The sequence below is a fragment of the Arvicanthis niloticus genome, chromosome 25 (assembly GCF_011762505.2).
Source record: "Arvicanthis niloticus isolate mArvNil1 chromosome 25, mArvNil1.pat.X, whole genome shotgun sequence".
Taxonomy (NCBI): Eukaryota; Metazoa; Chordata; class Mammalia; order Rodentia; family Muridae; genus Arvicanthis; species Arvicanthis niloticus.
In genome coordinates this window covers 11,101,151-11,119,299 of record NC_133433.1, presented here as the reverse complement: position 1 = coordinate 11,119,299, position 18,149 = coordinate 11,101,151, and the positions used below count along the sequence as shown (strand labels likewise).

General features: G+C 37.6%; 1 protein-coding gene across 2 annotated transcripts in view; it reads left to right on the top strand.

Moving 5' to 3' along the window:
• Fbxl4 (F-box and leucine rich repeat protein 4) overlaps nt 1–18,149 on the top strand; it is an 84,588-nt gene that overhangs the window by 21,499 nt on the left and 44,940 nt on the right. For both annotated transcript variants that reach the window (XM_076924073.1, XM_076924074.1), the window contains exons 4-5: nt 390–735; nt 7,501–7,745. In XM_076924073.1, coding sequence (XP_076780188.1) covers nt 390–735; nt 7,501–7,745 — 591 coding nt within the window. The remainder of the gene's footprint in view (nt 1–389; nt 736–7,500; nt 7,746–18,149) is intronic.

Genomic DNA, 18,149 nt, shown 5'->3' with positions numbered 1-18,149 from the left:
GAACTTTTAGATGGCTTATAAAAATATTTTTAGTAAAGATATTTGACATTGAAATTTTTAGGTTTTTTTTTTTTTTTTTTGGTTTTTCGAGACAGGGTTTCTTTGTGTAGTCCTGGCTGTCCTGGAACTCACTCTGTAGACCAGGCTGGCCTTGAACTCAGAAATCTGCCTGCCTCTGCCTCCCAAGTGCTGGGATTAAAGGCGTGCGCCACCGCTGCCCGGTGAAATTTTTGGTTTTTAAAAATAATATTCTGGAAGTGAGTCTTGTGTTTGGTTCTTTTCCCCTTATTTGATTCCTTTATTTCACACTGTAGTGGGGTGGGGACGTGTGCCCTAAGAGTCCTAGTAGATCTCATTCTAAACTATAGGGATCTTTCTTTCTTTGACAGATGGGAAATTCTTTGGTCAGAGAGACCTACGAAGGTGAATGCTTCCCAGGCTCGCCAGTTTAAACCTTGTATTAAGCAAATAAATTTCCCCACAAACCTCATACGGCTGGAAGTAAATAGTTCTCTTCTGGATTACTACACCGAACTAGATGCAGTTGTGCTACATGGTACGAAGGACAAGCCACTGCTTTCTCTCAAGACTGCACTTGTAGACATGAACGATCTGGAAGATGATGATTATGAAGACAAGGACGGCTGTGAGATGGATGCTCTTAACAAAAAGCTTAGCAGTGCTGCCCTCGGGGATGGGCCAAATAATGGGTATTTTGATAAACTACCATATGAGGTAAGCCAAAAGTAGTTGCAGTCTTGGGTATAATGCTACTGGGGTTTAGTGCTGAAACAGATGCTTGCTTTGCCAGGTTATCAGAAGAATCAGAAGTATTGGTGAGGCATATAAAATCTGATGTGTTAGAGATTTGGGGTTTGGAAAACTAAAAAAAAAAAAAAACAAAAAAAAAACTTATTTTAAAGAATTTACAGTTTGTTTTGGATTGATTTCAGAGAGTCTGGATAAACTATTAACTTGTGTTGTTTTATCAGTATTTAATAAGGTCACACATCAATAATATACTGTACTTCACTTTTCTTAATTGTTCAGTATAGTAGTATGTGCCTGAGTTTATACCTGTTAAATTGAAGAATAATAGGTGAACACTTACCCCGCTTCATAGCTACAGCTTCTCTGAGGGTCGCCTTCTTTACCAGCCCTTAGTCTATATTCTAACTATAAGTTTTAGTCTAGGCTGTCCAGTGTTCCTAGAAAACCTATTTGATATCTGGTTTGAAATCTTCTTTTCAGTGTGTCTGTCTTCTTAGGGAGACCTTCTGTGGTTATTTAGCCTCCCTAGCTCCAGATATCAAATACCAGGAGAATTCTGTAGCTATGTAATGTCAAAATTTCTCCCCAACCTGTTTCTAACACCCTAGGGTCAGGTAGACCAGGTATTTATGTCTCCCCTTGAAAATGATTGTGTGATGCTAAAAAACAATATGGTCAGTTTTTAAATGAAAATTTTAGATCTGGATACCCCCTCTAGATATTATTCTTATAAATCAATGGGTGTTTTACTTTCCAGTATAATGATACAAGTAGCTAAACTTGAATGGAATGATTCTTGGATGCCAAAGAGTAATAGCAGCTACATCTGTTGAACATTTTATAGTTAAGATGTTGTGGCACATCTATAAAGTAGCTAAAGTTGTTAGGTATAGAAGAATTTAAGGGTCCAAAGTATTCAGTCAATAGATACAGACCCAGGGATTTACTCCGACCTTTATGGGCAGGGAACATCACAGGTTGTGCAAGATCATCCATACCTTAAAGGGAAGGGACACTACATGGGAAGGTTGAGTTGGGAGAGAGGGGCATGAGATGTCACCATGTCATTTCTTGGGGCTCTGAAATTTGTGTGGCAGCAGGTCATCTCTAGAAAGTGAGTCAGCTTTTGTTTTTGCCCACTTTTGAAAACTATTAAGATAGGAATTTAGATTTAATATATTTAAATGATTTCAAGCTTTAGTAAAACCTGATTTAAATGACTCACTTATAGTGTTAAAAGGAATGGTGGAGACTGAGAGAAGAGAATATTTAGAGATGAGAACAACAACTGTGGCTTGCTGGGGACACCAGCATTTCTGTGTGCCTGCAACATTAGATTTGTCTAGGAAAGTACAGGACATGAAACTAGATGGAGATGCTTTCACACAGCTGCATTGACACAGACAGCAGCTGCAAGGTCACCCTTGCCTTGCTGAACTGTCAGCTCTACTGCACCAAAGAGCATTGCATTTACCACAAGCTTTGTATTTTTTACATCCAGCCAGTGGTCTTTAGGGTGTTACCTTTTTCAATGCTTAGTAAAATTGGTTGGGATAGGATCAGAGATAATTAAGACTTAGTAAGTAATTTGCTAAAAACATAGAGCAGATGTATGATTATAATATGCTTTATGGTTTTTATATAACGTTTTGAATGGGAGAGAAGAATATGGAATAATAGCTAATATTCTAGAAATTGCCCATATTAATCAGGACATTTTATATGTGTACTTTATTCTATAATGAAGAGCATGTAAATGAGAGAGTGTGTTTGTAAATTTGTTGTAGGTGTGATTTGCCCCAGCCATAAGAGGCAGGGGCGGTCAGTAGAGTAGGAAGGTCTCTGTGGTATGGATTGTGAAATTTTAGCTTGTTTATATGGTGAAAGGAAAGAGTGTATAGACGGTCTCAAATATGCACCAAAGGTTTAGTCAATACAACACACTCAAGAGAAACCAGGATGTAGAAGCATCGCCCTTGAAAGGACACTGATTACATGTGAAGTAAAAGGATGCCCTGCAAAGAGTCAGTGCTGTAAAACAGGCTGAGCGGTCTCAGAGATTAGATTGAGGGTTGAGAGCAGGTACATCAGCTGGGGATGGGATCTCTTTGAACATCTCACATCCTCTGTTCATTGTGTTCTTGTAAATGAGCTGCGCACTAAGATGTACCTCTAAGCAACTTCATCAACACTAGACTCTATATTAGTAGTGATTAAGAGCTGTGTCTATTTGGTCTGAAATCTGTCACCTCTTATTTAGTCAAACTCCAGAAGAGCTCTTTCACATGTTAATGTCATAGCTTTGATGATTTTTCATTTGTTTTTGTATCATGGAATTTCACAAAAGATTATATTAGTTGTCAGAATGTCATTTTATTAATATTATTTGTCTTCATATAATATACACTTTTAATATGAAGATTTGGATTACATCAGAAGATGCTAGTGGTTATTTAAGTAGTAACTCATTTGGAAGAAATAAGTTATTTTCTGATTCACGATATCTTTTTGCACAAAGTGTTTAAAAGTTCCATAGAGGGGGGCTCTAGAGATGGTTCAGTGGTTAAGAGCACTGATTGCTCTTCCAGAGGTTCTTAGTTTAATTCCCAGCAACTACATGGTGGCTCACAACCATCTGTAATGGGATCTAATGCCCTCTTCTGGTGTGTCTGAAGAGAGCTGGCTACAGTGTACTCATAAATTAAATAAATAATTTTTTAAAAGAGTTCTGTAGAGCTGGCATGGTGCTGCATACCCTGATTCCAGAACTCAGGAGACAGAGGCAAGTAGATCTTAGTGAGTTCTAGGCCAGTTTGTGCTACATAGTAAAACCCTGTCTCAAAAAAAAAATTGAAAATAATTCTATAAAAATAAATTTCAATATTATTGATAAAAGGCTACATTATAAATTTTGTAAATTTTAAGGTACTTTGGGTACTAAGGTCCTATAACTCATAGTTTTTTTTTTCAAATATTTAACAGTCAATTCTAAAGAAAACTTAAGTTTTAATGAACTAGTAAATTACTATATAAGACTAAGTAATAAACAATTTCAGACCATTTTTCCTTAGTATGTATTTATTTCTATATAAATAATATAATAACAAGTAGAGTTAATTTAAAGTAATACAAAGATCTTCAAGGATTTATTCCTGATACTAAACATGTTTTTATATTAGAAAGTCAAGATGATAATACCAAAGTACTGAGTCAAAAGGGAAAATAATCTCAGGGTCTATCTACTCCAGTAGGTGACAGAACTAACTGGCAAAGTGAAAACTGGGAGAGGTATCTGTATTTTTACGGAGTCTTCAAAAAGTAAATACTTAGTTGTTTGCTAGTTCAGCAGAACTTACATAATTATGAAATACCAGTGGAAATACCAGGTCCTAGATGGTAGCCTCTAGCTATATATACTCTTGAAACACTTGAAAAATGTAGATGAATTGAGATGTCTACAAAGTGAATTCCAAACCAGCCAGGCCTACAGAATGAGACTATGTCTTTTAAAAATATATTTATTAAAGTTTTGAAACTACACATGGCTTTATCAAGTGTTTGAATTAAATTATTTGAATTTGAGTTAAATTGAAAATAAAACATTACTTAATACTATTCTGAAAGTTCTGATTAATACTTTGGCCATAAGAAAGACATAAAAGGTGTACTTTTTGAAATCCAGGGTATAAAAATCATTTGCAGATAAAATGAGTATATATTAGAATATTCAGGAGAATTAGGAAATAAAGTTAGTTGACAGACTGCAGTAGGTAAACATCAAAAGCTTTAGAAACACCTGAGACATTAAAGATTGTTAAATGTTAAGTCATACAATGTCCTTGAATAGAAAGACACAGTAAGTCAAAAGTGGCATGTATGTGTATCCATGTACCCATGGGTCCCACAAATACAGTGTCCATTTTTCTTAAAGTTATCGTGTAGTTACTGAAGTCCCAACTGAAATAGAAACAGATTTTTTAAATTTGAAAAGTTCACCTAGTGGCCATGAGTCTCACTTGCATTCTAACATATACACATAGACTAAGGAAGAAGCTTGTTTCACGTAGAAGATTGTGAAAATGAGAGAAATGATGGATATACGAATGCAGCTGGGCCGAGTCCTTGAATAGACCAAGAAGAAAGAAGAAAACATTTTCAGCACCTTTGGGATTACATTTTTTTCAATTAACAACGGTAGCAAAAATAGAAAGGAATTTGAAAAGGATGTGATAGAGGATGAAGAAGAGGGCTGGGGGGATAAAGACAGTTCAGCATGTCACCTGCCTTTGTACCTCGCAGAATGATAAAGTTTTAATAGCAGTATTGTCACGTATGTAGGCGGATGGATGCTTACATACACTATGAATATATAAATTGATATGAACATTCAGAAGGGCAACTTTTAAATGTATGTAACTTATCCTCAAGATATATTGCCAGTTTACCAAGATGAGCACGCATACATAATACATACAATGATATTGTAGTATTATTTGCAATAAGAAAGAAAATAACAGGAAATAGATCAGTAAACATCTGTTATTGTTACAGTATCACATGTATGAAATGGAATAGGGTGGGTCTGTTTGTACAGATAAAGATGTACAGGATAGCTCATTAAATAAGAAAGCAAGATGCTGAACAGTGAATATACTTTCATTCTTTTAGTGTACACCCAAGAATAGAAGTTCATTTATCTGGAAGAGATCAGAAAACAAAGTAAAACAAAACCAAACAAAAACAAAAGATCCAACTGTTAATAGTGCTGATCTCTGGTGTGTGTGGGTTACCTTACTTTTCATCTTTCTTCTCTACAAAAGCAATTTTATAGGGGAGTTCTGCCCCAAGGCTAACCCATATAACTCCTGAATAAAAGACATGAGTTGCTGTATTTTAACTAGTTATGATACTATGCTGGGGAGGTTCTACATCCCAGTCATAGTCCCCTTGTTACTTGCCAGGTTAGTCTTACCCTGTTTGCTGTGGTCCATATGTATCCTCTGGGTGATTGTCTCTGGGCCACATACTTATAGTCTGTTTCATCTTCCTCATGGTGACCTCCTTCATCCCCTACCTTTATTCTCTCCTCACGGTCCATACCTTAGACCCCACTACTCCATGTCAAGTTCTTCTTTCCTCTCTCTCCTGATCTGTCACAGGCTCTAGCCTTTTATTATGCAAGCACAGATTTGGGGGAGCATTCTTTACAGAACATTGGTCACTGCACTGCCCATGTGCAGACTGCAGTCTGATCCTGGGGCACAGAACTTGGCATAATGCACAGAACGCACAACACACAAGACTAAACCCAACACTTCTGTGTTTGCTTTTATAAAGTTTTACCTCCATATTTTTGTTTGTGTAATAATGCTCATGTCAACAGGGTTATCTGAATAATGAAAATTCATTAACATATTTGCTTATGATAGAGACTCTGCAGTGGTACTTTTCACTCAAGAAGATTGAGCTTGTTTTGAATACATCATGGGCACTTAAAACCAGTGAGCAGGTTTAGAATCAGGGGATGAAAACTTGCTGAGATGCACTATCAGGAGAAGGGGCATTTAAGTGGACCCAAAACAGTTAGATTTGTTCTTAAAGACAGATAATCCACCTGTACCTATATTATCATGGAGGATGATGAGGATTCTTGCTCAGTTAGTGATGCCGTATTTAGTGTGTTTTGGTAATAGCTGGATTATATAAAGCAACATAAGATAGGCCCAGGAGAAAGTCTAGAAACAATACTAACTTTTGGTGAGAGCTTTTATACTAACAATTTCTATTTCCCTGTTTTTCTAACAAGTACATACATAGGCATACGAATGTCCTCAAGTCATTCAGGAGCCTAGTTCAAATGCTATAAAGAAATAGCAGATGTATCCCAATCCTCACTATATACAATATGTCAATTAGCAACATGCATTTTTGATATTTGATTTTATTCTGATTCTTGGTTCAATTTAGGGCACTTAAGACGGTTCTTTGAAAACTAGTTTAGAAAGCCCCAACTGGAAAACAAATCTTGGACTAGTTTAAATGGATAATTGTAATTAAAGTTATCTTTTCGTTTCTAGTTTGTTAATAATATATGTTGCCCCATGCTCGAGCTGCCTTCAGTGGGATCTGTCTTTTCCCTGCTTTCCTGGAATTCTGTATTAGCTTGCTTTCTGCTTCATGGAGAACCCCTGTGTTTGAAAACACAAAGCTTACTGTGTCACTGTAATTTGAATCTTCATTCCTTTCAGGGTAAATCCCAGTGAAGCTCCAAGTAACCCCATCCTCACCACTAGACTCTCTCCACCCACTGGAAGGTGTATACTTGCACGTCTCCAGTGAACTCTGCTTAGCTTATCCTATTTACCGATTCCCCCAGAACTCACAGTGGAAGTTCCTTTTTTTTTTTTTTTTTTAATCACCAATGTCTGGCATGTATAAAATCTTCTCTCTGAAAATTTTTATTATTTCAACAGTCACCCGTGTGTATATCTTTGTGCTGTATAAAAAATGAGTTGTCAACATGAGTTGAGAATTTGAACAATATTTAAATGCAGTGCAGTCTAATGTACATGTTGGATAATGTGGTAAATGTTGGTTTATGTACTTTGTGAAGATAATGTTTGAAATAGTTATACTGCTCTTCATTAGACCACATTCTGTGTGTGTGTGTTTTTTTTTTAAGCGATACTGTCCTTCACTGTTGATGATCTTGCTTTCTGTTTTATATAGCTCATTCAACTGATTCTGAATCATCTTTCACTACCAGACCTGTGTAGATTAGCACAGACTTGCAGGCTCCTCCACCAGCATTGCTGTGACCCTCTACAGTATATCCACCTCAACCTGCAGCCATACTGGGCCAAGCTAGATGATACTTCACTGGAGTTCCTACAGGCCCGCTGTGCTCTTGTCCAATGGCTTAATCTGTCTTGGACTGGCAACCGAGGGTTCATCTCTGTATCAGGATTTAGCAGGTAGGTACAAACCTTGTTGCAGCTTTTTATCAAGACACTAGACTTGTGTACAAGAATGTTCACAGTAGAATTTTTAAACTGTATTTGTATATTTTGTAAGAATAAAAAGATTGATATTTATAAAAATGAATGAGTATTAACCATCCTCTTCAGCTAAACTTCATAATGATGTAAGGGCCAGCTGTATCCTTTACTTCTTATTTAAATCCCAAGTGACTTTCAACCGAACTGCTTTTTTTCTTTCTCATATTTTCAGCACAGATGATTAACACATTTAAAAAACTATTTCCAAATCAAAATCTACCTCTCTAATGTGATTTGTCAGAAATGGAAAACAATTTATTACAGAACATTTTTAATTAAATCTTAATTACATGTGCAATACATCACCCAAATTTAGAAGCTCATTTAAGCTAATTATGTTGAAAATGAAATTGCATGCTAAATAGAGGACGAGCTTGCAGACCTGCCCAGGTGTTTCTGCTCCTTTCTATTTAAGCATTTAGTTTCTTTACTATTAAATGTCACCTGTTAAACATTTGAAAGCTTGCAGAAGTGCATATTCATTTAGTAATGCCATAGTGATTTTTCTTAGGATACAAACAGGTGTTTTTCTTTTAACTTTGTTGTTCTTGTATGTGCTATATGACTCCATCATTTTTATAAAGTCAAACATGGAGTAGAAACTTTGGAGACAATATCTGTTATTTTAAACTAATAAATGCTCCTTTATCTTGCACGGATCTGTGCAGCTCCAGCTCTTTGTTATTGCTGTTGTTTACGTTCTGGTTTGAGACAAGATCTTGCTAAGTAACCCAGGTGGCCCTGAAATTGCTTTGTAGACCAAGTAGAAATCTGTCTTTGGAATTTCCTGCTTCAAACTCCTAAGCAGCTGGGATTGCAGGGCTATGTTGCAAGGGCCAGCTAAAGAACTTTCTATGGCAGGAAGACAAGGAAAAGGTAGCATAATAGGTTTCGACTTTGTGGTTTGAATTTGGGGGAGATGAAGTTAAATTGTGTTGGGCAAGAGGAATACTGCTTTCTGTGACTCAGTCCATGTGAGAAAGAGGGAAAAGACAAGTGGGCACGAGAAAGCCAGATAGACTTTGCTTTTGAGGCCACCTCTGAGACCTTTCACCACCCTTCCAAAATACTTTGCAGCCCAGGTTTCTGTATTGGGGTGCTCGAATTCTAGTGACGCCTTAGTCCAATGCCAGTTCTCTCTGCTTAAAAAACATTCCACCTGCAAATTTGCTCAGTACTAATAATACCAGTGAGAACTGAAGCTGACGACTGTCTTCAGCATGTATTGTTGGCCACACACTAAGTTAAACAGTATGAGACAGACGAGTGGTATTAGTAAATGTTGGTTCATGTTATAAAAGGTCTAGCTCTTGCCTCACTGATTTGCACTAGAGAAATTTATTTTCGATTTCTAAAATTAGCAATTTAGGTCTGGCAAGATGGCTTAGTGAATAATGGCACTTGCTGCCTAATCTCACTACTTGAGTTTGGTCCCTGGGATTCACAAGATAGAAGTTGTTAAGTTGTCCTTAACCCTGAACCTCACGGGTGCCAGGGTGCGCATGTACCCACATGTATGGACACTCATGGTAAATTAGTGTAATAAAAACAATTTTAAGTGGGGCCTTACTATTTTCACCCTATGCATCAAGGCATGGTAGCAGGAATTGTCGACCATATAAAATTGTCGACCATTGTGAGGTCTAATATAGCCCTTTGTTCTATGGAGAAGAAAAACTATGAAGGTAAACATGTTGCTTACTTTCATAAAAGTGACAGGTGGCAGCTTGTGACTGTAGAGGCCAAGGAAGACAGTGGTGGTGAGGTCTGACTTTTGGCACAGTGATGTCTGTGACCATGACAACAGTGAGCACACTGTAAACGTTATATTAAACAAGTTTTTAAAAAACTTTATAGCTTGAATAAGAAAGAGAAGAGGCCTCAGTTGTGAGGAGAAATCTTAGCGGTGTTCTTCCTTTACACCGGTAGTGGGTAAGGTCTTGTGTGTCTGTCAGAGTTCCAGTCTGCATTGTCAGTAGCAGTTCAGCTGCTGGTTTTCAGTTTACCTGGATTCCTTGCTCTGGAGCCATCTGCATGATCATAGAAGTAATATATCCGTCATGTTGCCCATATTTTACTATGATGGTTTAGCCAGTCAACCCAGATGTTTCTGTGAGTCGCAGCCACTGTTCACATTTAGAAGTGTGTTTAAAGACAAAGAGAAAGGGTTCTTGTGGGGGCATGCTGGAGCTTTGTCTGCTGATTGCTTTGGATTCTTTGACTTGACTAAAGTGACAGTCATTATGGCTCGGAGGCAGCCTTCTCAAAATAAACAATAAATATGCATGGCTTGATTATTAATGAATCATCTATGAATAAGTGGTGGTCTATTTATACACATTACTCTGAAGATTTCTTTATATAATATTTCAAAGAAAAAAAAAGAACATTTTACAGTAGTGACCACTGGTGAGCTGTTCTGGATGAGTATTTGGGAAGAAGCTTGCTGTTGGGTTTGTGGCCTAAAAACCTTCCTGTCTGTGAAGGTTAGAACTGGGTAGATTTTAAAGAACGTTTTAGGAACTTTTATCATCAGAACAGAAAAACTGGTTAAATTGGAATAAACAAAAAATTTAATCAGTTATAAAAACCTACTTCCAGCCCCAAATTTATGAGTACTGCCCTTGCATACCATTACTTGTTAAAATCAGTTCTATCTAATTCCCCTTTGATTATACATCCCTGTCTCTTAGGTCTTGGGTATTCACTTGCCTCCCTCCCTGTGTATGTTTTAAACCATATCATAATATTCTGCTTAAAAGCCTAGGCTCCATTCTGGCAGTGCTGTTTTTCTTTCAGTGGGTGCTGAATCTCTCTGATACTCCTTCCTCCATGCAGGATTTTACTTCCTCATATTCATGTTGTCAGGAAACATTTTGGGTGCTTTTTAGATTCAAGGACTTTGACAGTTATTGCCTTTGTTGCTTTCTTGTTTCTAAGATAAAATACTCTATTGGGGAAAGTGGGTTATTTTGTTTTACATTTTCAGAGGGGTACAGCAAGTCTATGGCAATAGATGGGGAAGGCATGGTAGCAGGAGAGGCTGGCTGTATATCCACACTGAGAAAGTAAAGAGAATACGAATCAGAGACATAAATAAAAAGCTGAATACCCTTCTCCCCAAATACAAGGCCAGTGTCCCACGGCCTCCAGTGAAGCCCCATGTCATAAAGGTTATACAACCTTCCAAAACAGGGCCACCACCTTTTTTTTTTTTTTTTTGGCTTTTTCTCTTTCTTTCTTTCTTTCTTTCTTTCTTTCTTTCTTTCTTTCTTTCTTTCTTTCTTTCCTTCCTTCCTTCCTTCCTTCCTTCTTTCTTTCTTTCTTTCTTTCTTTCTTTCTTTTTTACTGGATATTGTATTTATTTACGTTTATATATCATACCCTTTCCCCATCCCCCCCAGAACTCCCCTATCTCATCCCCCCTCCACCTTTTTGCTTTTATACCATTTTAATTACATGCAAGTATTAATGTCAGTTCTAGGTTGAGGAACTAGCAATACAATAGATGCAGGTAGTCAAGGAACAAGCAAGACAATAAACCCAGGTAGTTGAAGAACAAGCAAGGCAATAAACAAAGTTCTGTGAACACTCCCGTGATAACTGTTTCTAAGGTCTTATCAAGATGATCACAATATCTGAGCCTACTTCCCTGTCCTAGCCCTAAGTCATTTTCATGTCTGAAGCCTACTTCCTTGTTCCAGTCTAATATTTAGATTCCTGCCTGAAATTACTTCTTTGTTCTAGCTGATTGTCAGATTCCTGCCTAAAGCCCACTTCTTTGTCCTTGGCCAATGTCATATTCCTGCCAAGCAGCCCATTTCCTTGTCCTTGGCTCATGTCAGATTCTTGCCAAACAGCCACAAAAGCTCTTTACCTCTTTCCTTTTTTAATTTTATTAACAAGACTGAGCCTATCTTAGGTCATTCTGCCAAGAATGCCTTCCTTACCCATCATGGAATATGCATTATTGAAAGCAATGCATTTCTGTCTTAGATTGGTAAGGCTCTGTGCAGAATCTTACCTGTCCTTGGCTTGCCAACCTATTAAATTAATAACTCTGTATGGGGGTCCGTTTTCAGTTTCAAGCCATGTCCTTTGGCTGCCAACATATTGATGTTGTTAAAGACAAGCTTTCACACAATAGGTAGGAATAAAAGTATTCCCAGGACAAAAAGGGCTAGCGTGATCAATCTATATATGCCATTCTTGAAGCTTGACCAAAATGAAAATATTGACCTCAGGTCGTGGATAATTTTATCAGCAGCATCTGCCACATCAATGCTCAACGGAGCAGCATTCTTGAAATTCATAAGCTCAGTATGCAAAGTTAAAACATCTAGAGAGGTGTTAGAGTCTTGAAACTTTTTCCTAATTATAATGATTATCATTGTAAATTTTAGAAGTAACACAATTCCAATGGTATTTGTCATGACACTTGAGATGGCTCCTTACTCTTAAACTCTGAACCTTCTTCCAATAATTTGAATAGGATAAAGAACATAAATTCATTGTTCCAAACTCCTATCTAAATCCTCTTGTATACTCAACACATTAGTGCCACATTTTTACTAAATGATTAACGAAAGTATCTGTCTTAACTTCTTGTGTCAAAGCAATTAAAGAGGCAGTGGCACCAGCAATTAATGTAATTAAAGCTTTTATACCAGCAATAATCAAGCCCACTACTGTATTGCTTCTGCTTAAAACCTGACTCACTTCTTCCAGTACTTGCCAGCTTTTTACAGAATACCATTATTATTTCTGTAATACTTAGGGCAGTAAAACAAATAGACCTCTGTAACAAACATGCCAGGTTTCAACACACTAACACAATTAGAAAGTGTACAATGAATGCAACTTACATTAAATACTGTAGAAGAAACAAAACTCATTTTAACTTGGCACTTAAAAGAGCCTTAACACATGTGCTAACACTTGTTTAAAATCCAGATCCTATCTCAACTTTATCTCTTGCTAACATAACATCATAGAGAACTGCAGCTAACTTCCAAATATGTCTCTGAAAATGTCCAGTTCCAGCCTTCCAAGTGTAGACTGTTATTTCCAATATTGGACTGATTTCTAGACCAGTCCATGATTGAGCCTGAAATTACATTTAAGAAAAATACATTTAAGAAAAATACAAGAGGCATTATAACTTCTCTTTTTGATTCTTTGTCTCACAAGGTCTAAAAACTTGAGGCAAGGCAGCTTGTCCCATCTGGGATATAGGCAAGCAAAGGTGGGTCAGGAACATAGGTCCAATACAGCTTCCCAGTCACCATTGTCAGGGCACTCAGCAAGCTCACAAGTCAGCATCATTCTTTTTCCCAGCATCAGCATGTCTCACCCTTCGCTGTGGCAGCCACCATGTTTCTATAGGATCCTGCAGAAAAACACAAACATGCCCTCTTCCCCATATCAAGTACCTGATCAGGATCATGCCATATGCCAGTAAGTGGATCCTTCCCTTTCACCTAGGCATAAGCATAACTAGTTGTAGAGCGCCACAGACACTCAGCAGAAAGTTCCTTGGCATCCAAATTTTTAAAACATTTAAAATAGAAAGAACATCATTTAAATAAATTTGAGGTGTATGGGGATATACCTCCCCCTTTTTTATTTTATGAAGATATTGTTTTAACGTTCTATGGGCCCCTTCCACAGTGCCTTGTCCTTGAAGATTATAAGGAATCCCAGTAATATGGGTAATATTAAATTGTTGACAAAAAGTCTTGAAGCTTGACTGAGATAGCCAGTTCCATTTTCCGTTTTTATTATTGTTATTGTTATTATTATTATTATTATTATTATTATTATTATTATTATTAGATAATTTATTTATCTACATTTCCGGTGTCATCCTGTTTCCCCATTCTGCCCCTCCCCGAGAAACCCCCATCTGATCCCCCCTTTTACTGCTTTGATGAGGGTGTGCTCCCACTCATACACCCATTTCCTTCTCCTGGCATTCAAATTTCCCCACACTGGAGCATCCAGTCTTCTTGGGATCAAGACCCTCCTCTCCCACTGATGCCTGACAAGGCCATCCTCCATAACATATACAGCTGGAGACATGGGTCCCTCCATGTGTGTTTCCAGGCTGGCTGTTTAGACCACAGGGAGCTCTGGTTGGTTGGTATTGTCGCTCTCCTCATGGGGCTTCAAACCCTTTCAGCTCCTTCAGTCTTCTCTCTAATTCCTCCATTGGGGACCCCATGATCACTGGTTAGCTGTGAGCATCCACCTCTGAATGTGTCAGTCTCTGGCAGAGCCTCTCAGGGGACCAGTATATCAAGCTCCTGTCAGAATGCATTTCCTGGCATCCACAACACTGTTTGCATTTGTTGATAGCACATGGAATGGATCCCCAGGTCAGGCAGTCTCCAGAGGTCTCTCCATCAGCCTCTGCTCCACACTTTGTCTCTATATTTGCTCTTCTGAATATTTCGTTACTCCTTCTAAGAAGGACCAAAGCACCCACACTTTGGTCTTTCTTTATCTTGAGCTTCATGTAGTCTGTGAGTTGTATCTTGGATATTGTGACTTTTGGGCTAATATCCACTTCTCAGTGAGTGCATACTATGTATGTTCTTTTTTGATTTCCTTATCTCACTTAGTATGACATTCTCTAGTTCTATCCGTTTGCCTAAGAATTTTATGAATTCACTGTCCTTAATAGTTGAGTAGTATTCCATTGTGTATATATACCACATTTTCTGTGTCCATTCTTCTGTTGAAGGACATTTAGGTTCCTTCCAGCTTCTGGCTATTATAAATAAGGCTGCTGTGAACATAGTGGAGCATGTGTCCTTGTTATATGTTGGAGCATCTTTTAGGTATGCTTCCCGGAGTGGTATAGCTGGGTCCTCAGATTGTATTGTCCAGTTTTCTGAGGAACTGTCAGACTGATTTCCAGAGTGGTTGTACCAGGCTACCATCCAACCAACAATGGAGGAGTGTTTCACTTTCTCCACATCCTCGTCAGCATCTGCTGTCAGCTGAGTGTTTGATCTTAGCCATTATGACTGGTGTGAGGTAGAATCTTAGGGTTGTTTTTATTTTAATTTCGCTGATGACTAAAGGTATTGAACATTTCTTTAGGTGCTTCTCAGCCATTCGATATTCCCCAGTTGAAATTTCTCTGTTGAGCTCTGTACTCCATTTTTTTTTTGAATTCTAAAATACTATTTATTTTTTTTCTTTTTTTATTAGATATTTTATTTACACTTCAGATGGCATCCCCTATCCCCATTTCCCCCCACCCCTCTTAGGAAACCCCTATGCCATGCCCCCTTTTCCTTTTTGCATTTATACATTTTTTTAAAAAAAATGTTAATCATAGGCTTTATAAGTTTGGAATTGTTCAATCAGAGGTGTAACCCACTGACCGACCTAGATATAACAACTATCTTTGACTGGTGGAGATACATGAATATCTGCCTCCCTGTCTCCCCCCTCTTTCTCTCTTTCATCACCTAGCTTCTTCTCCTTTCTTCTTCTCCTCTTCTTACTCCTTTTCTTCCTCTCAGTACTCCTCCTACCCTAGCTCCTCCTACACATCACCCTTCCTGTTAAAATGAAACTTTTCTCTCAAAATACAATTAGAGCATAATTATGCCAATTTGTACCAGTGAGGTACAGGATAGTCCTAATACCCAGTCCATCCTTTTGTGCCTAGACAGAGTAATCAGCCCTTAATAATTCTGCAGCACTAAAGTCTGTCAGAAGATCCTGGGCCAGAAGGCAGAAGAACAGATGCTCCAACGTTTTGAAGCAGAGCGAGTATCCAGGTGGTCAGAGGTCTCTATAAATTGGCCAAGTTTTAGAAACTACAATTTGTGCTTCCCACAATTATAGTTAACTCAGTCATTCTGGATTTCTGATGGGGTTGAAAACATATAGCTATTGACCTTAAGAGAAAAGATTTGAGTGGATGGTCGTCAGCTGACATTCATCCTAAAGCCAGGTTCAGAACTAAATATTCTAGTTAGAATAGATGACAGAGGAGCTGGTTAGTCAACAAAAGGATGTACTCAATTTTTTAATAGGGTTATTTGATTGCCTGGAGTCTAGTTTCTTGAGTTCTTTGTATATTTTGGATATTAGCAGTCTATCAGATGTAGGATCTTTTCCCAATCTTTTGGTTGCCATTTTGTTCTATTAACAGTGTCCTTTGCCTTACAGAAGCTTTGTAATTTTATGAGGTTCCATTTGTCAGTTCTTGAGCATAAGCCATTGGTATTCTGTTTAGGAATTTTTCCCCTGTGCCCATGTGTACAAGGCTGTTCCCCACTTTCTCTTCTATTAGTTTCAGTGTATCTGGCTTTATGTGGAGTTCCTTGATCCACTTGGACTTGAGCTTTGTACAAGGAGATAAGAATGGATCAATTTTCATTCTTCTACATGTTGACCTCCAGTTGAACCACCATCATTTGTTGAAAATGCTGTCCTTTTTTCCACTGAAAGGTTTTATCTTCTTTGTCAAAGATCAAGTGACCATAGGTTTGTGGGTTCATTTCTGAGTCTTCAATTCTATTCCATTGATCTTCCTGCCTGTCTCTGTACCTATACCATGCAGTTTTTATCACTATTGCTCTGTAGTATAGCTTGAGATCCTGGATGGTGATTTCCCCAGAAGTTCTTTTACTGTTGAGAATATTTTTTGCTATCCCGGGTTTTTTGTTATTCCAAATGAATTTGCAAATTGATTAAAGTTGGAATTTTGATGGTGATTGCATTGAATCTGTAGATTACTTTTGGAAAGATGACCATTTTTACTATATTAATCCTGCCAATCCATGAGCATGGGAGATCTTTCCATCTTCTGAGATCTTCTTCGATTTCTTTCTTCAGAGATTTGAAGTTCTTGTCATACAGATCTTTCACTTGCTTGGTTAGATTCACACCAAGGTATTTTATATTATTTGTGACTATTGTGAAGGTGTCATTTCCCAAATTTCTTTCTCAGCCTGTTTATCCTTTGAGTAGAGGAAGGCTACTGATTTGTTTGAGTTAATTTTATATCCAGCCACTTTGCTGAAGTTGTTTATCAGGTTTAGGAGTTCTCTGGTGGAAGTTTTGAGGTCACTTAAGTATACTATCATATCATCTGCAAATAGTGATATTTTGACTTCTTCCTTTCCTATTTGAATCCCTTTGACTTCCTTTTGTGGTCTAATTGCTCTGGCTAGGACTTTTGAGTACTATATTGAATAGGTTGTGAGAGAGTGGGCAGCCTTGTCTAGTCCCTTATTTTAATGGGATTGCTTCAAGTGTCTCTCCATTTAGTTTGATGTTGGCTACTGGTTTGCTGTATATTGCTTTTACTATGTTTAGGTATGAGCCTTGAATTCCTGATCTTTCCAAAATTTTTACCATGAAGGGATGTTGAATTTTGTCCAGTGCTTCTTAAAATCTAGTGAGATGACCATGTGGTTTTTTTTCTTTGAGTTTGTTTATATAATGGATTACATTGATGGATTTCCAAATATTGAACCATCACTGCATTCCTGGGATAAAGCCTACTTGATCATGATGGATGATTATTTTAATGTGTTCTTGCATTCGGTTTGTGAGAATTTTATTGAGTATTTTTGCATTGATATTCAATGCATAAGGGAGATTGGTCTGAATCCCCTTTTTTTGTTAGGTCTTTGTGTGGTTTAGGTATGAGTGTAAATGTTGCTTCATAGAATGAATTCATAGAATGAATTGGGTAGTGTTCCTTCTGTTTTGTGGAATAGTTTATAGAGAATTAGGTATTATGTCTTTTTGGCAGCTCTGATAGAATTCTGCATTAAAGCCATCTGGTCCTGGGCTTTTGAATGACTGCTGCTATTTCTTTAGGGGTTAATAGACTGTTTAGATTGTTTATCTGATCCTGATTTAACTTTGGTACCTGGTATCTATCTAGAAAATTTTCCATTTCATCTAGATTTTCCAGTTTTGTTGAGGAAAACTAGGCTTTTGTAGTACAATCTGATGATTTTTTAAATTTTCTCGTTTTCTGTTATGTCTCCCTTTTCAGTTCTGATTTTATTAATTTGGGTACTGTCTCTGTGCCCTCTGGTTAGTCTGGCTAAGGGTTTATCTATCTTGTTGATTTTCTCAAAAAAATAGCTCTCGGTTTTGTTGATTCTTCCTATAGGTTTGTTTGTTTGTTTGTTTGTTCCTACTTGGTTGATTTCAGCCGTGAGTTTGATTATTTCCTGCTGTCTACTCCTCGGGTGTATTTGCTTCTTTTTGTTCTAGAGCTTTCAGGTGTGCTGTCAAGCTGCTAGTGTATGCTCTCTCCAGTTCGCTTTTGTAGGCACT